Source organism: Pteropus alecto, unplaced genomic scaffold, assembly GCF_000325575.1.
Source record: "Pteropus alecto unplaced genomic scaffold, ASM32557v1 scaffold10, whole genome shotgun sequence".
NCBI lineage: Eukaryota > Metazoa > Chordata > Mammalia > Chiroptera > Pteropodidae > Pteropus > Pteropus alecto.
In genome coordinates this window covers 6,220,706-6,236,987 of record NW_006431210.1, presented here as the reverse complement: position 1 = coordinate 6,236,987, position 16,282 = coordinate 6,220,706, and the positions used below count along the sequence as shown (strand labels likewise).

Sequence of the window (16,282 nt, the reverse complement as noted above, 5' to 3'; positions counted from 1 at the left end):
TCCTGTAAGACTTTTTTTTTGGGAGGGGGGACATTAATTTAAAATTTTAAAATATTGTGTGAAAATATTATTTATTTTGATTACGAGTGTCTTGGTGCCTCTTTAAATTTTACACCCGAGGCGAGTGCCTTTTTTTTTAAACCTCAGCCTAGTCTCACAGCCTTGCTCAGCTCTGTGTTTAACTGGGTTCATTGCTCACCACTGGTCCTTTCATACGTGACTTCTCCAGTCTTGAGCTGTTAGATCTTCATTTCTTTGTATGTTGCTATATGTCTTCAAGTAGTTTTCTTCTCCCAGAAGGTTTTCCTAGTCTCTGCAGTGCTGATGAGAAGACATACAGTGTAAGTCTGAGTGTGGGCTCTGGGGCCAGGCTGACTGGGTTTTAATTTTGATCTTACTACTTAGTAGGTCTGCGTGCCTCTGTTTATCTGTCAAGTGGGCATAATCGTAACACCTACCTCATGGTTCGTGATTAGGATTAGATGAGTTAACACACGTAAATTGGGTACAATAGTGCTTGGCACCTAGTAAGAGCTCAATAAATGTTGACTCTTTTTTAAGCAGAGGAAAGATAATTTGGCTGAGAAAGAGCATTGTTCCCCAGCCCCTCACCCATTCTACCACAATATGTAGACTTTTATTTGCATTCTTCTCTTCATCTATTCACCTTCTAGCATTTAGCGTTATAGCAAAATTCAAAACAAATTTGATTTTTTTTCCTTTAGGGCAAGTCTAATTTTTCTGCCTAAGTGAATGGAAAATTTTTCTCTCGATTTTTGTTACTCCAGAATGTTGCCAAACTTCATGAGCTAGGCATTCACTGTACTATTCTGTCTGCCTACTTGTGTGTATGTTTGAAATTTCAGTCTTAAAAAGCCTAAGAGAGTATTGCTGAGCTATGTCTAAATGGGAGTCTTTCCCATTGATTTTACTGGAATGCGGTAGACTTTTCAGCAGTACCCACAGCTCTCCATGCAGCTCAGGCTGTGTATCTTTACTTCTGTATCATTGCTTAGTGTTTCTTTTCCATGATCTGATTTCTGTCCTTCAGCATCTTTAGGATTTCTGTTGCACATCATCTCTTATATTCTGTCTCGTTTTTGTCTTTGTGCCTTTTACAACTGCACACTGGTAGAATTTCCTTATGTTGACATGTTCCTTATTTGACTTTTATACAGTGTTATTTCTATTTTTTCTTGATTTCAGTGTTCATTTTAATTCTAATGCTGATTTAATTTCCTCATAATAATTCCATAATGCATCAATCTTCTTTTTCACCTCAGCCTATTTTCTTCTTTTAGCTTTCTGTTCTTATTTCATAGAGGCTGCTTTATCCTGTATTGTGCTGTGGATACACCTTTCCTGATGTTTTCTCTGACACCTTACATGAGAAATATCAGAGATATATTCTTCTAAGCCTTCTGAGGATAACTATGCTCCATATAATCCTTTTCATTCACTCTCTATTGAAATTTTCCTCCTTCATCCTCAAACAAGACATGTCTATCCAGATTTCCAGACCAGTGCTTATTTATTAGAGCAGCTGGACTGGTCTGAGATGGACTTCTCTTTGGTCCTCACTCATTGGTTCTTTGATACTCTAAATCCATAAAATATGTAGAAAACTACATTCCCCATTATGCATTGCTACTTTCAGTCATCCTGTCCTGGTCTTTGTCTATCACAGGATGCAGTGTATCACTGCCTGGCCAGACTCTACTTCCTGCCCCCTTGTTTTCTCGGTTATCATCTCTGAGTGATGGTGGAATGGAGGGAAGAGAGGGACAGAATCGAAGTGTCGGAATAATGGAGGGAACATTGTCCTGATTGGCACGGCGAGCAAATCTCATATTTCCCCTAGTGCTTTTTAAACTTTCCTAATTAATTTAGAGGACAGTTACTACTTGTATAATAAAACAAGAAAGTCATACCCCTATATGTATGAGACAGCTGCCCAGTATTTAAGATCTGAATCCAACTTCAGGTCTCTGGGCAAGAGTTGGTCAGCAGGATGGGTAAGAAGTGTCGTTCCCCCTTTCTTATGGCAGATTCTGGTGTCTTGAACCCTGGATTGGCTTTCTTAGTCCAGCCCCACCTGCCTTATTATTTGTGGGGATTCCTCCCAAGTCTGGTCTTAGTTCATCCTGCAGCCTTTCATCTTTTGTAAATGACATCAAGGACTGATATATGGATGTCTTTTTGCTATTAAAAATAATCATGGTAAAATACACATATCAAAAATTTCATCATCAACCATTTTTAAGTACACAGCTCAGTAGTGTTAAGTACATTCACATTGTGTTACCAATCTCCAGCACTTCTTTCGTCTTGCAAAACTGAAACTCTACCCATCAGACAATGACTCCCCATCTCACCGCCCCCCCGCTCCAGCCCCGGTCCCAGACGCTTGTAACCACTATTCTACTTTCTTTTTTCCATTTTTTCCTTTTTAACTTTTAGGATGTTATGAAATGTATTTTTCTTGAAATTTACTATCTCTGACAATCCGAAGTTATTCATTCACTCTGCATATATTTATTGGTCACACACCCTTTGCTAGACCATGTTCTAGGTTCTAGTGACACAGCCATGAGCAAGGGCAATATTGTCCCTGCCTTCAAGAATCTGACATTTTAGGGAAGAGAGAAAGACAATAGACAAATGAGCAGGGTGATTCCAGATAGTCCTAAGTGCTATGAAGACAGTAAACTGATTGACGTAACAAGGAGTGCCTTTGGGATGCTACTTTGGCCAGGGAGATATCAGGGGCCTTCCGTGACCCAGTGACATTTAGCTGACCCCTGGATTTACATAGGAGACCTCTCCTCCATATAGAAGAACCGGAGGGATGGCACTCTGAGCAGAAGAAACAGCAGGCACAAAGGCTCTTGACTGGAATGAACTTGGCACACTTGAAGAATGGAAAAAATATCAGCATGGTGAGCAATGAAGAGAGAATGAAATGAGGCTGGGCAGTCTTGCAAACCAGGCGGTTTAGATTATGTTTCAGTTGCAACGAGAAGCCACTTGAGGCTTTTAGGAGCAGAGCTATATGATCTAGTACTTCACATTAAAGAAAAAAAAAGATTTCCACATACAAATATGCTGGGGTTGGATAATATTGCACACACTGACACACATGCATAAGCACATGTACGGCCTTTTCATCTGCCTCTGTTGTTTTATTTCCATGGATGAGATTCCCTGTGGGTGTTAAAAGTTTGAGATACTTGTGGATTTTTCTCTGAGTAACTCTGGTGAAAAAACTGATAGATATGATTACTTTATGGATGGAACATCTGAGATGTTGGAAGGTTGAGTTCTAGTTCACATGAGGCAGTCTCCACGTCAGCCTACCTTTTCTTAATCACTTATCCCTACTCTTCAGCTGAGTTTTGGACTTATTCTAATTCCAACGGCAGAACTGCTATTAAAGGGGTAAAGAAATCCACCTGATTACTCCTGTCCCCAATAGTAAGCAAATACAAATATTCTATGATAATCCATCACTCTTTAAAAAACTATATTAGAGTTAGTCTTTTTTTCCCTAAAGGTTGGGGAAGGATTAGAACAATGCTTTTGGTTTACCAGATTGGTGTTGATACAGAAGTTTCGTGCTAGAATGGAATGACCGCATCTGTTCTTCAGTGATAGGGCTTCCTGTCTTCGGCCACATCGGCCATGTCTAACAGCAGAGGTGACGTCACATGGTCACACTGCAGCCATCTTTTCTGAACCGTGGCTATCATATCAAGTGGTATCAGACCACATTTCGAGCAGACCATTTTTGATTAAATTTGACTTTTTTTTATTGTAAATGTTTTTTTATTGTAAATGGTTTTACAATATTGAAGTGGTATCAGACCACATTTCGAGCAGACCATTTTCAATAAAATTTGACTTTTTTTTTTTTATTGTAAATGTTTTTAAAAATGTTTTAAGGAGTTAAAAAATAAGGAAAACACCTTTAAGAAAATTTGTCTTTGGTAAAATGTGAATTGTATGTCCAAGGATGGGGAGAAAAACAGCCTGTGGGGATTCTGAGACTGCCGTTATACAGAAACTAGTTTATAAATAGATGATCTGATTCTACACTTGGCACGTCATTCAGAACAAGCCCCACTTAAATCTACCGTGGTCCACTCAAAACTGGGCCCGTTTCAAGTCAGTCTCCTTAAACAGTGAGGTACAGATATTTTTTGAGCTATAAATGTTTCATTTGGAAAATACTTGGCATCAACCTAAGTCTTTATTTCAGAAAACATCCTGGGATGGCATGGGCCCAAGTCACACTCCACAGAGCAGCTGAAAAATGGGACGTTTGGCTCTTTGCCATCAGCCAGTGCCAACATAACCTGGGCCATTTTACCAAACTCTGCTGAGGATGACCAAACCTTACAGCCAGAGCCAGAGGTAAGCTAGTGGTCCTCTCTTAGCACTTTCATGGCTTGTGTTATTGCTTGTTCAGAAATATAGTAATTATATTTGTAACTTGCTCATCTCTTTGTTTTAAGAGGAGACAAATTATAAAATGGAAGCATTGCCTGGAGAGACAAAAATCAGCCCTGTGCACGCCTGGCATGTCTGTTCTTGTGTCTGGCAGCTGCCGTGGGTGAATTGTGATTTTACCAATGAGGAATCTCCTGTTTTCATGGAAATTGGAGTCGTTTTAACTTCAAGTGGGAGAAATTCTAACATACCCATTAAAACTATGCCTATTGACGTGATGGGAGCAGTTACAATATATTATGTCACTCCCCTGAATAATGGCTTTTCGTGTGGTTCGTGCTAACATAAGCTCCTGCCTCACATGCTCGACCCCTGCATGCTACAGACCCGGGCCAGGGTCCGTGGGGCAGTGGCTGAGACTCCTTCTAGGCGTTGTACTGCAGTCCAGGTCCACGCCACAGGGGACACCTGCCCCGCCTGGTTAGGGAGGAGCAACCCCTGCAGAGGTCAACGACCAGCCAGGCTCTGACAGGCTTCCTGGACTAGGTCGTCTGCCCACAAGACTCTCCTGACTGACAGTGCCGCTCGGTGGCAGCTGGAAGGAAGCCAGTGCAGCACTTCCTTTTGTCACTTTCACTTTGCATCAGGAGTGAAGTTTTGGTTTTTAATTTTTCTTTCGATTCTCACGTCCCATTGACCTGATCTCTTGAACTGGGCCGATGCCTACTTTCACTGTCTGTTAGATGTTATTCTTAATTTTATTGAAATCACTTTAGCTAGACAGTTGTAGAACACTCACAAAATCTGTTTTGTAGGGTTGAAATTCCCAAGGCAGCTTCTTCAATCAAATGATCTTGGTTACCACCTGAAGGATTTTTCCAAGCTTCACATGATTATATTCTCTGACAGGGACTGGGTAGCTCTTAAAGAGGCAGGATCAACCTACCTGCAAATATTCCTCACTATCATTATGGTACTCTTGCAGGGTAAGAAATGAATAGGGGATGTGAGATTTTGAAACTCATTTGTTTCTACCTGTACAGTGAGTTTCTGCTTGAAAACACTTGCAGCTGGTTTGTAGGTGAACTTGAACGTAAGTTGGCAGCTGTTGTAATTGGTGGGAGCCCGGTTGTCGTAATGCCCTTCTGAGATTTTTGGGTGGGGTGGGATTTGAGGCTGGAGAGCTTAGCTGCTAAAGAGTTGAAAAATACAATCCCCTTCATTTCCTTGGAAAAGAACCTTTGTGGGTTCATACCATAATAAATATAAAGTCTTACTCTAGGGAGAAATGAAAAGAGTAGAGAAGTTACTAGATTTTCGTAATGCTTTTTTAGAGCCTCACTCTCAGCCGCATTCTTGGGCAAAACCTAACGGAGGCTATAATCTGATAAGCTTACTTATTAGGGCTGGTGGTCTTCCTTTTTCTGTGAATCCTCCTTAATGTTTGTTCTGCCTTTCCCTGATAGATGCTTCCTCTAAGTCTGAAATTTGAGAGGCCAGTTCTGTTCTTTTTACAAAGAATCATTGCCCATTTTGCTTTACCGGTCAGTAACATTGGCAGAAGACAGTATATAATTGTCCATAAGAAATAACTAACTCCCAACCTGGACTTTAAAAAAAATACCCTGAAGGGAAACTAGGGAGAACCTTTTATCCCTTAAGTTAGGAATAATCCTCAGTTTCTCGTTGTCATTTTTGCGCTTACTCTTTTTGTGAAAGCAACATTAGAAATTGTTTGTAAGAGACTTACTGGGGTATGACAGGGGTGTGATGGTGTTTTGATGGTTTTCCAAGGAGGGAAAATCAGTTCTTTTGCAGACTCACCTCATTTTTTCCAGTGACAACTCTGGGAGATGATTCTTGAAACCCAAACAGCTACTGTTGATTGGACCTTATTTTTATTTTAGGCCATTGTACTCTGTCGCATTTTTTTTTTAGGAGTTAAAGAAGCGAGCAATATCCACCCAATAGTTTTCCTGTCAGAAAAAGAAAAATGTTTCCATTGCCTCCTTTTTGTAAAACTTGGAGAAATAACCCAAGAAGGAAGGAGGTGAAATTCCTAAAGGCTGAAACTTCCTTGTGAGAAGGTTCCTTAGCCCTTTCAATATAGAGAATATAGTTACTATATGAATGATCATTGGGAAACTAAGAATTGTAGTAATCGTTGTAATTTAGCTAAACTTTTCTTTTGGATTATTGTTTCGATTGCGTTAGGTCTTTAGGATTAATAGACATAAAAGGTACTTACCTCTATAACATCACCAAACAGTGAACTCAGTCTAGTTCTCATCAGACACAAACTGGGTGTCCTGGTCTGACACTGTCTACCTGTAGGTAGGACCATATCCCACTGGTTAAGGGCTCAGTCCTACAAAATGCCTACCCCAACACACATCAGATGTCATTTGCAAGTTCAGGTTGTCACCTGTGCTTCTGATCAACTAACTATAGATTGGAGGTTCCCATGTCCTTCTCTTCAGATTTGATTAATTTGCTAGATTGGCTCACAGAACTCAGAGAAACATTTACCAGTTTATTATAAAAGGATATAATTCAGGAAAAGACAGAAGATATGCACAGGGCAAGGTATGGGAGAAGGGTCTGGAGCTTCCATGCTGTCTCCAGACGTGCCACTCTCTCCGCCCCTCCCCCTGTTTACCAGCCCAGAAGCTCTCTGAACCCTGCTCCTTTGGGTTTTTATGGAGGCTTCCTTATATGGGAATGATTGATTAAATCATTGGCTACCAGTCTTCAGCCCCTCTCTCTCCCCTCCCTGGAGGTTGAGGGTGGGAGAGGAGACTGAAAGTTCCAACCCTCTAATCTGGCTCCGTTGGCATCCATTCTCCATCCTTGGGTTACCTAGGGGCTTTCTAAAAGTTACCTTAATAACAACAAAAGACATCTTTCTCTCTCTCATCTTTTAGGAAATTCTTGGGTTTTAGGAGCTCTCTGCCAGGAATGGAGACAAAAACCAAATATATTTCTTACTATAAATCACAGTGTCACACTCCCCTCCTTTGGTTCTGGCTTACCATAAAATAACTTACAGGTGTCTGGAAAATTAATGCATTTTCAAGATTAGTCTGTTTAATTCTCATCAGAATAAAACTCGAAGACCAGCGTGTATTTAATATACAAGTTCAAAGAGTGATCAAATGCAATGATCTTAAATTTTTATTCTGGGGCTAGAACTAACTGTGAAAACAAAATATTATTCCATAATGAAATGAATTAAGATCTTGGTTTTACCCATTAGTAGGACAATTTTTTTTACTCTTACCACCATTTGAGATTTAGAGAGAAAAAGGTTTTTTGTTGTGCTTTCTTCATTAAAGAATGCCTTGTTTTAGGACAGGATAAATGGTGATCGGGGACTTACTGGGACCGACTCTTCTAATATTGGGATCTTCATTCACAGTGGAAACCTTTGTCCCAGAGTTTCTTACGGCTAAGTTTTTAAATGCATGACAGCTTTATAAATGCATTTGTGTGAGATTTGGAAGCCTGAGATGGAGACAAGTTCCTTCTGCTGGTGCTGCTGGCAGCAAGGTCATGGAGATGTGAGTGTTCAGAGGCAGTCACGGGGCCAGACTCATTGTTCCAGGGCCTTCGCCCCACATGCCTCGGTGTGATGAGCTGTCGTGGTGGCAGCAGCTTCCCGACATTTGGATCATGGTGCCTATGGTGCTGTGTCCTCGAATTAAAAAGTCTAAGGGGGACTTCTGCTCCTCCAAGTCTTTTAATGATTCTGTAAGCACCTAATTCCAACACCAAATCCCTTTCTGATTGAAATACATGGGGTAGTTTCTGTTCTCTGCACTGGGCCATGACTGGTCGGGCTGTTGGAATAGGAAGGTGGTGGGGTGAGCCCAGGTGCGGGGAGGCGCACGGAGACAATCCTGAATGATAGAGCTCACATCTAGCCATGTAGACCCACCTTTCTGGCAGATGTGACTGAGGAACAAAACTTAAATTTTTCTTAAAAGTCAAGTTTATTAATTTATAAATAAATTCATCATTATACTTGTATCACTTTAAACAAATCAAAATCTAGAACGGTTCCATCACTCGCCAGAATTCCCTTGCATTCCTATATAGTTAACTTTGCAGTCACTCATCTGTTTTCTGTCTGTACAGTTTTGGCTTTTCTAGAATGTCATAGATGAACTCATACAGTATGTTGCCTTTTGGATTTGGCTTCTTCGGTTTAGCATAATGCATTGGAGGTCGATCCCTGTCGTTATGTTAATCAATAGTTCCTGACTTCTTATTGTTGCGTAATATCCAGGGGATCCAGAGTTTGTTTGAAGAACATTTGGTAAACTTTAAAAACTGCCTCAAATCCCCCTTGCATAAAAGAGAAAAAGAGGAGCATTTAAAAATAATGTTGTGCTAATCATTTGAGGCAAATTTATAGTACCAGACACCTCCCTTTGGCCTGGAGGGATAAGATGGTTAATCGGTACTATTAATCCCTCCCCTGGAGACGTGAACAGAGCATCTTTAAGCCTGGGCCTTGAGAGCTTGCTGTCAGCTCCTATCAGCCCCTGGGCTGATTGTTTCATTAGAAGCTTTGCCTGGTTAATTGTCTGAATTGCAGTGGCAATAATGCTATCAAGAGACCACATGCAACTACACCCCCAAAAGCTAGCAGGTTTAGAAAGACTTCTCATGATGTCCCTAAATACTGAGCACTAGATCAGCATATAAATTAGCCAAGTGGGATTTGGTTAGAAAATTGCAGAATTGAATTTCCAAGTAAGCATGTCAAACTATCTCCACCTTCCCCAAGGTAAGAGCTTTGTTTTGTGAATAAAGGAAGGAGATAGATATAAAGGATTTCACTGAATTTTGCCTCAGGAAGAATTTTCATGTCCTTGATTGAACTGTCATTTTAACACTGAACTTTTGAACCACTTAACAACACATAGAGCTGACATTTTGAAGTCCTCAGACATTCAGGTTGAAGCCTGGCCAGATAATCCCGTCCACCCATTTTTATCATCTCCTTATTCTTCAACTCCACGATACATAAATGTATAGGTAAGTGTTGATTGAGGGTATCAGGCATGGGATGGTGACAGATTTTTGAAAATAAGGTAATGTGCTGTTTTGATCCTTTGGATAATTCTTTTAACACAAAATTTCAGTCTTAAAAGTTTGTTCAAAATATTTGACACATTTATTGTCAGCTGTTTGACCAAGGAGTGAGATAGCTATCATTGACTTATCATTGTTGAAAATGTATTGAATTCTGTGATAACCCCACAAAGTTAAATTCCAAGTGGTTGCTATGTAGGAAGTGTCTTTTAAAACATTTAGAATTTGTTACAAGTAGGTTTGTGTTTGGTGTGATTACCCTTCCCGCCCACCCCCCACCCTGTCATCAGGTGGTCTGATTGCCATCTCCTCCTCCTTTTTAAATCTTGCAGTTTTTGAATCACTAAATCTTAGGACTAGAGTAGTCTTTAGGGGTCAAATGGCCATTCCCCAAACTGGAGTGGCTGACTAACTTGCCAAGAGTCACAAAACTGGTCAGTAGTAGAGACAAGATTGATATCTGGACTTCTTGCTCTCAAGCCCATGCCCTTTATTATATACTGTACCATCTCCTATATCCAGTAGGATTCTTACAGCTGCCAGTAAGAACCCAACAATTAACAGCTCAAGCAGGTTGATTTTCTCACACAGTAAGAATTCTGCCAGTTAGTGGTTCCAGGTTTGGTACCGCAACTAATGATGGCCTCAAAGAAGATATAGGCTTCTGGAAAACAGTATGGAAGTTGCTCAAAAAAAATTAAAAATAGAACTACCATATAATAATATACAAAAACTCCCCTTTTGTGTATTTATCCAAAAGACTTGAACTCAAGACCACAAAGAGACATTTGCACTCCTATGTTCGTTGTAGCATTATTCATAATTGCCAAGAGGTGGAAACAGTCTAACTGATCATCAGTGAATGAATGACTGAAGAAAATGTGGTATCCACATACAATGGATTATTATTCAGCCTTTAGAAAGAAGGAAATGCTGTCATATGCAGCAATGTGGACGAACCATGAGAACATTGTGCTATAGTGAAATAACCCAGTCACAGAAGGACAAATACTGCATGGTTCCACTTACATGAGGTACATAAAGTAGTTGAACTCATAGAAACAATTCATGTGTTGCAGCCCTAACCTCCAATGCAGCTGTATCTGGGAGGTAGAGTTTTTAGGAGGCAATTAAGGTTAAATGAGGTCATAAGGGTGGGGCTCTAACCTGTTAGGATTATAGTCTTATAAGGGGGAGAATGAAATCTCTCATTTTGTCTCTGCCCTATGAGGACACTGAGAGAAGGCAGCTGCCTGTAAATCAGGAAGAGGGCCCTCACCAGAACCCAACCATGATGGCACCCCGATCTTGGACTTCCACCCTCTAGAACAATAAGAAAATAAATTCCTGTTGTTTAAACCACCTCGTCTGTGGTATTTTGTTATGGTAGCTGGAGCTGACTAAGACACTGAGCTTATTAACTCCATGCATATTTCTCAATAGTTATACAGCAGGTTCTTAAATAACGACATCTTGTTTAACTTTTTTTTGTTATAATGTTGACAAGATGCCGTAGGAATTTAATTTTTTGTTTATATCAATTAGCTTATGGTAAAACTGGTTTTGTTATGTCATTTCTGTTAAAGTCGCACAACCTATCGATGACATTGAGAGAGGACTTACTGTAATTATGTTTTATATCTTGAGATTAGAAGCAGGAGAAAAGGTTTTTAGACGAGTGATGTTCCAGGTTAGTAAGCCAAGACTGTGTAGGTGCCTGCCATGACTGAGAGCTCGTTTGTCTTACAAAAAAGTATTTTTCTTCCTTCCTTTCTTCTCTTGCTAACAAATCAAACAACAATCATAACCATCACACACAAACCTAAGCCCTGTGTGCATTTTTCAAGGGTTTCTTGAACTCGGTTTCTGGCAGTGTTAATGAGCTCTCTGACTAGAAGGCATGACAGTACAATTTCCTGTGCAGCTTTGGGGATTAATTTAATTTTATGTTACTTTTTAAAGGACTTCCTCCCTCCATCCCTTTTTGCTTCCTTTTCCTCGTGCTCTTTTCGTAGGTGATAGAGAAAAGGGTTTTGTTTTCTTGGCTTCGTGTTGCTTTTATCAGAGAGAGGTAGGATATAGGGGAATTTCCCAAATCATATTTTCTCAGGGGCCAGTAGGGTGTATTGGGGGCTTTTAATGGATTTTAACAGTGGAATAAGCAAGTCTTTGGGGGTAGCCTTAGGAGGAGTCACAAAGTTGCTCCCCTTCTCTCCCCTCCCCCCAGGCCAGTGTGGCTTTGTGACATAAACGTCCACCAGAGTGTTGGGGAGGTAGCCACCTTGGATTTGCCACTTGTGAGCTGGAGCCCTATGAAAAAAATCAGCACCGAGTGGTATAACCTCTTCTATCCCGTAGCAGTACCCAAAGGATTAAGAGCTTTGAAACTGGTGAATGAAAAGGGCTTAAAACACTGCATTGTTTTAGTATGGGTTTTCCCTCCTCCTCCTCTTCCTCCTCTTTGCCTTCTCATCATTCCTGTTACCACGAAGGGAGAAAGTCAGATCTGAACCAGAGGTGAAGAGTGGAGGAGATTGTAGCGAATGTGGTATGACAATTTTTAGTATTCTGTTGTTTTGGGTATTTATTCTCATCCTATAAATGTGATCCCAGATTTCACGACTTCCTCCATTTTCCCCCTTGCCTGCCTAGTCCCAAGAAATTATACCAGTATAAATGAGCTGTTCACCATCTGCCTGGATTACATTTTTATTTGCCCACGATGAATAACTATTCTCAAGGTGATTTATATGCTGCCTTGGATGGCGTTCACTTTCCTAAGATGGAAAGTCAACGCTCAGAGATTTATGATCTTGGGGAAAGAATGTGATGGAAGAGAAGAGTAAAATCTTTTCTCAAATACAGTGCTTTGGGCTTTGCCTGAATTAATCAATGAATTCTTGTATCCCTTTTGCAATTTGAATTGAGTTTTATAGATGGATTATGGGCTGTGAAGTGCAGGGGCTTACTGTGTACTAAATCATAATTGTAAATTAAAAAATTTTCGGTAACGACGATAGGTGTGAGCAACCAGGTGGAATGTAGATTGTGTGTGTTTATGAATGAAACAGCGAGAGAGTGAGAGAGCTGTAGAGTTGTCTAAGGTTTGGTAGCGATTTTCAGACCCTCTGCATGTAGAACTCAACCACTTCTCCCAACACTTGAACAAACTTTACTTGCAACTGTTTGGCTGTCCATCCTGTCCCCAGTCACCCCAAGACCATAGTTCTCCTGGCCTCTGCAGATAGATTTAGAGCAGCAAGGACCAAGTGAAGTGAGCGGGCTCTGTGAGGTGACAAGTACAGTGAGGTGTCATGTGATACCCTGTCACCACCACCATCTTTTTCCTCCAATGACAGTATACTTCCATCCTTCTTTCAAAAACCCCAGCCCCTTTTCTTTGTCTTCAGCCAGCTAAGTGGATACAGGGCTTATGTCATATGTGGCTCTCGTCGTTGGCTACGATAATCTTAGCAAATGACCTCGTTGTGAATAAGTTTAAGAAGAGTGGCGGGAATACAGCCACATGGAGGAAAAGGAAGTCATAACTTTTTTGGATAGGAAATTAAACATAATTGTTTTAGATAATTTGACTCTTGAGATGAGTAAAAAGTTTTTCAAAGTTCCAGGGGTATTTTGGAGAGAGGTACATTAAATGATTGCATTTCTAGGATCATAGGAACAAAGCTAATATTCTCTTTCTTGAGCATTTTAGTATAATGTCAGTTTAAGTTGTCCCTCGAGTCAGGGTGGGGATTGGCATGATGTCTCTCTAGAGCCTCCACTAGAGAGGCTAACACAGCAGTTTGAACCCGAGCTCTTTGACTTACTGCCTGTGAGACTGGGAGCATGTGCTTTATCAGAGGTAATGATCATAGTGATTTCCTGTTGGAAACATGAGAATTAGATGATCGTGTACTTTCCGTGTTCAGCTCAATGCCTGACACACAGTAGGTATTCAACAGCCAAATTATCTAAAAGAAGATCTCTCATTCTTACTATTTTGTATCGTCTACCGATTGCTTCTTCAAGGAATCTGTGTTCTTAAACGATATAAATAAAAGGCTTGCTTTTGTGAGATGGGCACCCTGCCATTTATGAAGCCTTTCTGGTAAGGCTCAGGAGTAACCATGATGCCATCTGTTCCTCACTTCTGCAGGGCACAAGGGGTCTCCACTCACCTGGTTAAGAACCACTGATCTCATAGAGCAGTATATAAAATGGACAGGTATGCGATTGTTTCCATTCCTTTTAACAGCTGCAAAGCATTCAACTCGATGAATGTATTGTAATTCATGGAATCATTTAGCTTAATTTATTTAATCAGGGCCTATGAGAGACATTTAGGTTGTACAGTTTTTCTTTTACGAATAGTGCTTTACACATATTTTGCACACTTAGGCAAATATCTTATATAGGGAAACCGTCTAGCAGTGGAATTTAAGTGGAATTCAGTTAACAAATGTGAGAATTTAAAATTTTGCTAGGTATCACCATACTGCCTCCAAGATTGAGCCAAATTTATACTCCCGCAGCAATGCGTGAAGACTGTTATTTTCTTGTACCTTTGTCATTAAGAATGAATATCACATTCCTATTTTCTTACCAGTTTTTTTAGAGGAAAAATGGCATCTTGTTTTAATTTCTGTTTTTATAATGATGAAGTTAAGAATATGTTTCACGTATTTATTGCCATTTGCATTGCTCTTGTTTGTAATGTCTTGTTCATAGCCTTTGCACATTTTTCAATTTGGTTGGACTTTCTAATGTTTCATAAGAATTCTTTTTGTAGTAAGCCAATTAGTTCTCTATAATGTGGGGCAAGTATTTTGTCCACTTCTTGGGTGTACTTTTAGAAGTAAGAAGTGACGGGCAGCAACGATGGTTACAGTCACCACTGTAAAATTTTTTCCCATGAAGGATCCCTTGGCTTAAATAAATTTGAGAGTCAGACTTCTCTTACGTCCTTTCATAACTTAGCCTTAGTTTCAAACGAGGCTCCAGAATTTTGTGTGTTGCTGTCTAGGACCACCCACTGGAGTGAGTCACCATGTTGCTCTCTTTGTTCTGTCCGTATTGTTGGGAGGTACACCAGCTATAGGAATGTACATGAACCGACATATGCAGTTATCCTTTCTGGGAAGGTCATCTGAGCAGGAATCAAGCAGTCCTCTCATTAAGAGCATTGGCTTTGTGCAGTGCTTGTTTTTCCTGCCCTCACCTTCTCCCTGGTCTGTCTTCTTGCTCCAAAGTAGATGTCCAAATGAGATTCATTCTGTGGTGGTTCTGGTTTAGACTCTCCATCTCCGTTCCAGGGTCTGATGTTGCTGGTTTTTAAGGCAGTTTTATACAGGTACTTATCAAGTTAAAAAAAAAAAAAATTTTTTTTAATATTTCCAAAAATGAAGCACCTAATGTCAGAAGCTCTTGTTTTTTTTTTTTTTTTTATAATTTATTTTTTATTTTATTTTTTTAGTTCTAAAGACCTTGGATTGTGGATGACATGTTAAAGAATCCAGTTAAATATTAATTTCAAATCAAGTATTACATAGCATGAGTTATTTTTAAACTCGCATGAGAGGTGTGTTTCATGATCGTGCTTTGTGAATGGGATGAGGACTTACTGTTCAGGACTAGAACATTTGTCACAATGTCTACCCAAGTGACAGAAAACCTGGCTTCGAGAGTTGTCATGGGGCTATGTTACTTTGGAAAAATGGAGAGTCTGTGCATCAGAGTGATCTAAACAACAATGGCAACAACAAAACAAGAACTCGATATTTGTAAGAGTTGTAAATCCTACGTGAGTGTATTTACACCTTAAAATTCACTTGCTACTTTTCGCGCTAAACATAATACTCTCACAGTTCTGATCATTTAAAGTGCTCATCACACACTCTTCATGTTACATTAGGATGATTACAGCTGTCTCACAAAGTTCCCCTTGAAGTTTTTACAGAATGAAGCATTTGAGAGTGGGCAAAGTGGAATATGATAATGTGACAGTTTTTAAAGTAGAAGACATAGTAGCCTCGTTTGGATTTTATGGCAGTGGAATACTATGAAAAAAACATGAATTGCTGTAATTACCTTCTTAGAATCCCGAGTACCAATTCACATTTGAATACAAGTACAGGGAAACCTTCCTTTAATATCCTCTGTCACGGTGGCTAGAAAAATGGACACACATAATGCAAATTAAAAAGCAGAGAAAGTGCCTACTGTTGGAGCCAAAAAGTACTGAGTGGGAGTTAGAGATCGTAGCTTTAAGAGAGCCTCGTTGGTACTTCCTCATCATAAAATTAAAAGCTGTAGTGGTTTTGTTTTTGGTTTCTTTCTTTCTTTTTTTTCCCTGCCAAACACTAGAACCTGTTTTCTCCCAGATGCTTTTCCCTTGGTTTGTTAATATTTACAGAAATCAGGGCATCATAAACATGTGCCAGAACGCTTTGTAAGAAAAGTGAAAAGTATAAAATCGCCTGGTTTGTTTCTAAAATTCCTAGCTCTTAACCTACTGTGGTGTATGTACTAAGTCATTGGGTCTTTTGAGAATCAGATGATAATTCAGAAACTCTAGCTCTTGAAATGAAATGGCAGAGAGATTGGCCTGATTTTGATCCTTCAGAGGCTGGGAAGCAACTGTGTATGTAATGATAGGTGCCTGGTACACAAGAAGTCCTCAGTGAATGTGTGTTCTCTGCGGCCTGGAGAGAACATTATCTGCAGAAGAGTT

General features: G+C 40.0%; 1 protein-coding gene across 1 annotated transcript in view; it reads left to right on the top strand.

The window, feature by feature from the left end:
- Positions 1-16,282, top strand: part of OSBPL10 (oxysterol binding protein like 10) — a 245,363-nt gene that overhangs the window by 183,728 nt on the left and 45,353 nt on the right. Inside the window, exon 7 of the mRNA XM_025039191.1 lies at positions 4,259-4,413. Within this exon, the coding sequence (XP_024894959.1) occupies positions 4,259-4,413 (155 nt within the window). The remainder of the gene's footprint in view (positions 1-4,258; positions 4,414-16,282) is intronic.